The 9,260-nt window shown below is 32.6% G+C and overlaps 1 protein-coding gene across 1 annotated transcript; it reads right to left on the bottom strand.

Moving 5' to 3' along the window:
• Positions 1 to 1,585: 1,585 nt before the first annotated feature.
• On the bottom strand, positions 1,586 to 2,717 carry LOC105775716 (F-box protein CPR1). The gene has a single exon (XM_012598191.2). It carries the CDS (start codon positions 2,715 to 2,717, stop codon positions 1,791 to 1,793), a length of 927 nt encoding a protein of 308 aa, XP_012453645.1. The 3' UTR covers positions 1,586 to 1,790.
• Between the last annotated feature and the right edge of the window lie 6,543 nt (positions 2,718 to 9,260).

Raw genomic sequence — 9,260 nt, forward strand, 5'->3', positions numbered from 1 at the left:
TTCAGCCAAATACATAAAAAGCAAATTGAGCAAACCTTACCAATGTAGCAAAGAGGCGTAAGAGCCAAACATTTAATGCATGAAAGCTACTTCAATTTTGCTAATCATTTTTATTAAATTGTTATTCATAAAATTTTTTATTGCTTGCCAGATACATAGCACAATTCTATGACATTGGTCGGCTCTTAAATTGGCAGTAAATAAGTTGGAACAATTTTGAGGTGTTCCAAGGAGTTGGAATAATCTCGGCCTTCCATAAAAATATACCTCTCCCGAAGTAGTAGAACACTATTTCTTCTGTGTTACAGAAAATGGCGTTATGGAGTTGGGAGTTGAAGCGCCAAATTATGAAAGAAACTAAAGGTCCGGGATCAAAACTAAAAATTAACTAAAATTGAAAATTGACTATTTTTATATAGTTAAAGAGGGTCTCCAACTGAAAGCTAACCATTATTGTTAAGCATTGGGGTGATAGTTAACCACCATAGTTTTTTGTCACTTTCAATAAACCATGTGACAAATTTTCAAAGTCATCATCTCTAGAGAGCAATTATACAACACCTTAAAAAGGAAGACTTGAAATTGGGTCTTTAGAAGGAGAAACAAGATATATAAAACAACAAGCTTAAATTGGGGATCAGTTTCATATATAAGGTTGCTTGTGAAAGAGTATAAACAAGGTGTAATTGATGACTTCATAATCTGGTAACTCCAAATCACTGTAATCGGTGGAATTCATCTTTGTTTAGCTACTTTTCAGCTATTTTGGGTATAAAATTTTTGAGAAATGTCTTCGTTTGGGTTCAAATTGTAGATAAAGTATAACTGATTATTGCATTCAAGAAATGGAAACTCAAGTGAAATACATGTGGGTTATAGTATTTCTTGTGAGTATAAGCATTGCAGGATTCCATGGAGTGGATGTAACTCATGATTATTATGGTCCTGTGGGAAGCATGACGTAGAGAAGGAAGCTCAGAAGCTGTCTCCATGTACATACGCAACCAAATACCGAAGAGCTCCAGTTTCCAAGCGTTGCTGCGCTATAATAGAGAAAAAGCTTAGCAATCCAGACTGTCTCTGTGCTATTTTGCAAACTCGTATGCTGGAGTGAGAAATGAAATCCAAGTGTAGCTAGTTTTCTCAAATCATATTTGATCTTTAAGATATCATCCCTATTATTTAGGGATGGCAAAACTCAAACCATCATTCAGAATAGAGAGGATTTTCTTTTGAAAGTGAATGCAGATTGAATTTTATAGTAGTTAAAGCAATTAACACACAAGCTTGTAACACAAGGTAACTTGAAAAAAGTACCATAATTTCACTCACTCGAACGAAATGGGATCATGGCAACATGGATTTGTGGCTGATTCGATGCTCATGTTGTGGTGTTCATCGGATCTTCATCTATTTAAGAATCTTAACCATCAGGTGAGACCTGTTTTGGATTAAGTTATAAAAATTATGCCACTTACAGCAATTATTTTAATTAGTTAATGACAACCTTAAACATCAAATCCTCTTCGACTTGCAATTTTTTTCCGCAGAAAACAATATCAACATCTAAGCAATCTTATAGATATCTAACCAACAAAAACCAAATATAAACTGAACAATTCTCCAAATACAGAAACCAGGAAATAGTTAACATCTCAAACATATAACCCAAACAATAACAGCAATATTAAGAAGCTCACAACAAAAAATTCCTATTACATCTTACACATATATGTTCTAGCTCCGCATCCCTCTTCATATTCAGTATCCATTTCATGCCTTCTTCATATTTAGTATTCATTTGATGCATCTCTCGCTGGTTGACGTATTACATGTTTCTCAATATTCTCTTGTATTCCATTGATACGAACCAGGCTCTCTAAATAAGCATGAAGGGAGATGGTGAACCGAAAATGATCTAGATAAGTATTAATCTGAAGCTCCTTAAGCTCTTGGGTGCAGGCGTCAAATAGGAGTACTTCATCATTTGTGTCTCTAAGAAACAAGTCACCATTTTTTCCAAATCCCAATGGGCGTACAACTCCAGAAATGGATTTAATATTGAATTGTTTAGTCCACACTCCTTCACTTGTAACCCATAAATCAAAAGACGTGTCAATTCCTTCCGTTGGGTAAACAATAGCACCAAGTGATCCATTAAACACCAATAGATTAACATAGTATTCTGGGAAAGACCCAACGAATTCTGGGATAGGTAAAATTGAGAACTTCTCATTCCCCATGTCAAATGAAAGAATTAGTCCTCTAAAATCAAGATATGCCCCTGTCTCTGTTTTCCAATAGCAAATTCCGTCTACATAATTATTTCCCAAAGTTGTTTCAGTTGGTTTATAATCAGGACATGGAATTTCCTTCCAGGAATTACTTCTAAGAGAATACAACTCAACTTGGTCCATAAAATGAGGATGTGGATATTGTTCTTCACTATTAACAAAAGTAAGAGTAACAAATCGTATGACTTTGTAGTCATCAGTTTTAGAATCAAACCCAAAAGAAGCGTGGTCAAAAGAAACGTCATCTAAAGTAAGGTAGGTTTCTTCGAATGGTGAAAAATATGGAGGGCGTTGGATTGAAGATGGTGGAAGGATTTTAAACTCTCTGGTTGATGGGTTCCAAATGGCAGCCTTATCCTTTGAAGGATCAAGTAAACACAACAATCCATGACAAGCACCATAAACAGCCTTGTCCAACCCCATCGTCGCCTTCCCTCTCACTTCTCACTGTCCCAACCCCCACCACTGCTCACTTCCCTCTCACTCCTCACCGTTTATCTCATTGGCATCTCTTCTAACATTTGTGGTGAGATCAACAGTGAAGAGTGAGAGGGAAGGCAGCGACGACAGGGGTTGGATACAATGGCAACAGTAGCTAGAGGGGAAAATAGAAAGAGGAGAAGAAATAAATTGAAATAAAATGAAAAAAAAATATGTTAAACAATTTTGTTTATAGAAGACTTCATCTATGAACTCGTGCTTATGTGGCACGCCACATAGGCTACTTTGTTGACCTGTGGTTTGACCGACGATCAACTCACATTTTTCGTTAAAATTGGGTTGATTTATTAAAAAATCATACCATTAAGGGTGTCAATCAAAAAAAAAAAAGGTTAATGGCTCAAACCCAAAAACTCAAAAAAATTGAAGGTTTTTTTCAAAAATTATGCCAAATTCTTTGTTAAATTTTTTGGTTTGATATTCTTTGTTAAATTTGTTAGTTTGATATTCTTTCAAAAGTACATTATAATGCTTTTTTTTTTTTTTTTGTTAACCCAAGCCCAAACTTTGAAAGCAAATACTATTTTGAGAGGAAAAGATTTGATTTTTTTTGTTCAATTGCTTGAATCTGGTTGGATAGTTTCTATTTTCATTTTATTAACCATTTAAAGAAAGATATTGAATGTTATGGGATTAGGTTTAGGTTATTTTAAATCTATATTCGAATTAGTGTTATTTTAAAATCGAATCATTTTGAGTTTAAATCATTCAAATTTGTTAATCAATTTTAAAGATAAAAGAACATATTAAAAATATGTAATATTAATTGGATTATTTTAAACCATGACCTAAATACTTGAGTCTCAAAGTAAGCCCTAGCTCAATAAAACACATATGATAGTTTAGAGTACCGTAATAAAATACATATTGATAATCAAGATATTACATTAACATTTGTAAACATATATGAGACAATTGTGGCAAAGCTAGCTATGGAAATTCTATGGTATCGGATCCACTATTGCACCGGCCGTAAAATAAGTTGGAACAATTTTGAGGCCTTCCAAAGATATAGGATGGCCTTGGTCTTCCATAACAAATAAAAAACTCCCCGAGTAGTAGAACATTAGTTCTTTTGTGTTTACTGCATGAAATTTGTGGAGATGCTCCTATAAATCGGAAAACTGTATCCGCAACTTACCGGACCGTATAGGTGGATCCAAGTGTGAGTCCCATAGCTAAATCCCAAAATTCATTAAAACAAATAAGAGACAATAAAGTATATTAAACACAAATAGGAATGTGAAGGGAAAATAAAAATAAATTATTTGATATACCTGAATTTAAATTTGTCCTAAGCTGTATGGCCGATTGGAAGTATGACAGAGGATGTTGTGCAAAGTCGGAACATGTGCCATGTTTAATCCATTCCTTGAACCAAAACTCAAAGTCTGACCCTGTCAATACCAAGTCCGGCCATAGTGTGGGCAGTTGGTTCCAAAGAGCTATATCACCACTCAACAATTGCTTTTAAATAAGAAACAAAAAAATTGATTAGATTACAGATAAATTACTTAATAGTTTCAAGCAAAGAATGTACGTATGCGTACTTGGAGTGGTGGCCGGGTTAGAATAGGTTGTGGATAGGTGCAAGGCTTCCTTGCATTGTACGGGGGCACCGGCATGTCATGAGCGTCTTGCGCCCAAATTCCATGTATTTTGAATTCAGTTGGGATTGGGAGTTTACAGTTGAGAGTAGAGCTGCAAACTGAGGGAGGCCATTGAAATGCCAGCTTATAGAAGTCTACCACTGGAATTACTGGCGGCTGGGGTACTGCAAATGCTACCCATAATGCAAAATGATACAATGCATTTTTACAAATTTACAAATCAAAAGAGAACTACTCCATATATAGATATTACATGTATAGATGGTCGGGCTGAGATTGGATGATTGTGCATTGCAAGCAGCTGGTTTATGATCTCCTTTATAAGCTTGGCACACAAATTTCACGAAATTTTCAAAGTCCTGCAACCATGAAATAAAATATTGAAGTTACTTGTCACAAAATGTTACTTTACAGTCACACCAAGAGGGAGAAATAAACAAACTCACTTGTCCGAGTGGCTGATTATTCACCACCACCCATGGCACATATTCTTGAGGTGGCTTCAGATGTGCAGTCTCGTTAGCATATTGCAGCAGAAGCTGCATTTTATTAATTTGGAAATTCAATGTTAATTAAATACTATGACATGCAGCCAACCTTATATCCAAATCCAGTAGTATAGCATTAATTTGTTGATTATCTCCTCATTCAATCTCAGCTTTTCACTGCAATTTTTCCACAGTGCTTCAACTGGCCCCGTTTTAATCTTTGTTGCTCTGTGCTGCGAATGAATTCCTCAGTAGAGTAATTAAACACGAGTTGGGGACAAGTACAAATACTTTTGGCTAACAGAGTTTACCACATATGACGCATATTGTTATCATCCCTAAAAAACAACTATACACCACCTTAAAAAATGATTTGCCTGAAGATTGCAAAGATAATAAAATTGTTTATTTATTTATATATGTACGAAGGTCGCAGTTTACAGGCCCTCAGATGAAAAGGATTTAAATTAATCCCAAAGTTTTAATGTACAAAAGAAAACATGTGCAAAAGTATCAAAGTTAATGCCTAAGAAGTTGATTTCATGCATGGTAAATTATTAAGATATAAAATTGGACATTATTTATATATATAAAAGCCTTCCATTGAATGCCTAAAAAGCTCTTTGGTTTTTCATGAAGTTAGAAACTGACTTGAGAAATTCATGGTTCCCTTCACTAAGTACCAACCACAACAGCATCAAAACAATTTAGAAGAAATGGATTTACGTACCATAATGTTAATGTAGAATTGTTTAGCTGTTACTTTCATGCATGAAAGCTGATCCAATTTTGCTAATATATTTTTTGTTAAATTGCGCGTTATTATTAACCCATTGAAAGAAGCAAAATATTTTTATTGATCAGTACTCAAATTAAATTTAATTTCCTTTCGCAACATTCTGTCGAAATATAATTTGTTGTCATCATCATATTGTAAAATGAACCAGACACTAAATTCAATGCATTTAAGGAATATAAAGATGCAAGACAAGAAACTAGATATAATCACAAGATTTTGGCAGTTTTCATTAAAATTGTAGTCTTTTGTCAATGTTTTCCACCATAATTGTGCGTTATCAATAAAAATAAAAATAAAAAGCACAAAATCAAGGCAGGGCACATTACTTGACTAACATGCTACCATTGTAGTCAATAGAAACAATAATGAAGATACAGAGCACACACATCAAGGCTAACACAAACAGGTACATTGTTGAAAAATTTCCACTTATCAATGTTAAAGCTTTGAATTTTACTGATAACATAATATTGTGTGCTTTTTTTTAGGATATATAATGCAAAACTTTGTAATCCCTGTTATGCATTTTGAGGTTATATACATTTCCCCACTTTTGAAGTTTATTCATACATAATGGTATTTTCAAACTATGGCAGAAATCTTATAGTTACACTAACCAAATAAAAACAAACATAAACTGAACAATTCTCCAAATCCACAAACCAGGCAAAGGTCAACATCTCAAACATATAATTCGAACAATAATAGCAATATTAAAAAGATCACAACAAAAAATTCCTATTACATCTTACACCTTTATGTTATGGTTCCTATCCTTCTTCATATTTAATATTTATTTGATGCATCTCCAGCTGATCGACGTATTATATGTTCTTCAGGCTCTTGTATTCCATTGATACGAACCAAGCTCTCAACATAAACATGAAAAAAGAGATGGATAGCGGAAAATGATCTTGATAAGTGATAATCTCAAGCTCCTTAAGTACTTGAGTGGACGGGTCAACTAGTAATATTTCTTTATTTGAGCTTATAAGAATCAATTTACCATTTTCCCCAAACCCCAGTGGGTGTACAAATGGAGGAATAGATTTAATACTGAATTGTTTAGTCCGAACTCCATCATTCGTAACCCATAAATCTAAACACGTGTAAGTTTCTTTCGATAGGTAAAAAATAACACTGAGTGATACATTAAACACCTATAGGCTTGTAATAGCCCATTTTTGACCGGGCCAAATATAAAAAAAAAAGTTAACAATCCCAGTCTATTTACAACAAATCAGACAGGCCCAAAGCCCTAACGGCCCAATATGGCCTAAAAACTAAACGAAATCAGAAAACCCTAGGGTTCCCTCCCCTCTCGCGCCGCAGCTTCTTCCATGTACGCCTTTGGTGTGCATGACGCCCGATGACGACTCCTTCACCGAAGTTGCACCGAAATGGCAATGGTTTCTACCCGTTGACTCCTCATGACCTGTAAAATAGACGAAAACAGTAGCCAATAGACAGAAACAGAGACAGTAAAAGAAAAAGCAGTATAATCGGCTATAAAGCCCGAACGAAAATGTAATCTTGTTACAGGCGGATAGTTGAATGAAAAAAGAGAACAAAATATCAATCAAAAGATCCCGAAGGTTTACTTCTACCATTAGTTTAATTTTTATTTTATTCTACTTTTTTTTTAGTTTTTACATACGAAAATAAAGCAAAAGGAAAAAAAGGGAATAATAAAACTAACCTGTATTCGGGTTTTTAACGCTGTGGACGGCCGAGGGAGTCACCTCCAAGGATAGGTGGCTGGAAACTGAAAAGTTTCTCGAGCTTTTGGGGTGTTTTTGTTAACATTTTTGGATTTTTGAACCCAAATTCGGATTTAGGAGAGTCTAAAGGATAGGGCTAGGGTTTTTACCCCTTTTCAACAACCGCGGACGTCGTTCTGCCGAAGACCCGCGCATGCAACCCGACTCGCCAGAGGATCCGCGCGTTTTTAACTTTTGGGCTATTTGCGTTTCAGGCCGTTTTGCATTTTTTGTATGTTTCAATTTGGTCCTTTGCATTTTTTCTTTATATTTTCATTTGGACAGCAGATTTGTCTCGGTTTTTAGTTTGGTCCTCGATTCGTTGGACCCTTGGGGAGGAGATGCATGGCCTAAAAGCGGGTTTATTAGTCATTTGGCCCTCGCCCTTTCGTGCCCTCTTCATTCTGGTCCCTCTTTGTTTATTTTATTATAGCTTTGATCCTTAAATTTCATTTTTATCCTGATTTAGTCCATTTTTGTTATTTTTTATTTTCTTATTAATTAATATAGTATTATCATACTTATATTTTTTTATATTTATTTATGAATTATTATTATATCATTATATTATACTATTAGCATTGTATCATTATTATTTAAATAAGTTTATCTTATTATTGATTATTATTATTTGCTTATACATATCCTTTTATTTCAAACTTTATCATATATATACACATACATATATATCTTTTATATTTTATAGTTTTTAAAATAAGTATACACATACATACATTTCTTATAGTATATATATATACATACATATTTTATAATTTATATATTTATACATTTTTTTATATATTTTATAACTTAAAACTATCTCTATACATACATATATACCTTTTATATTTAATAATTTTAAAATGTATATATACATACATATGTTTTTCATATATTTTAAAATATACATACACACATTTTATAATATACATACACATATATTTTATGTTTTATATATTTATACATACATATGCATTTTATATTCTATAACTTTAAAATATATATACATACATATATTCTCTTTTATATATACTTTATAATCTTAAAATATACGTATACTTATATACATTTTATAATACATATATATACGTATATTTTATAATTTATATATACATATATATTTGTTACATTATATAATTTTAAAATATGTATATATATACACACATTTTTTTATTTTTTATAGTTTTATTTATTTTATTTATTGTATTTTTGTTTTACTCGATGTTTATTTGTTTATTTGCATATATGTTCATTATTATTTTAAAAGAATGTCCTAATTATTCATTTATTTACTTGTTATGGTATAATTGATTTGCATTTTCTATTATTTGCATCATCGTATTCATTATTGTGTTGTTATACACATTAATACTGTGTTTTATTTCTACAATTTCGAGTTAGATTAATTTATCTCGATGCATAGATTTTGACTTTCGAATAAGCAAAATTTCGTGTTTAGATTCGAGAAGGTCGTACCCTAACTTATGGGGTTTCGATTTTCGCAATAAATCTAAATACACGAATCATTTCAAACTAAAGTTTTCTTTTTTTTATGATCTTGAGAATTAACAAAAGGTCGTGTCCTAACTTACAGGACACGATCCTTTTTTAAACTCGAGATAGTTGAATATATTTTCAAATAGGTAAATTTTCCTGCGTTTATTCTCGTATCGGGAATTTAAGATATTGTGTCATAACTTACGGGATATAATTTTCTTCCTCGATTAACGTGAAATATGCCTTATTCTCAAAATTTTTAGCATTTCAATAAAGGATCGTATTTTAAATCTCTTTAAAGTTTTCAATTT

Source organism: Gossypium raimondii, chromosome 10 (assembly GCF_025698545.1).
Source record: "Gossypium raimondii isolate GPD5lz chromosome 10, ASM2569854v1, whole genome shotgun sequence".
NCBI lineage: Eukaryota > Viridiplantae > Streptophyta > Magnoliopsida > Malvales > Malvaceae > Gossypium > Gossypium raimondii.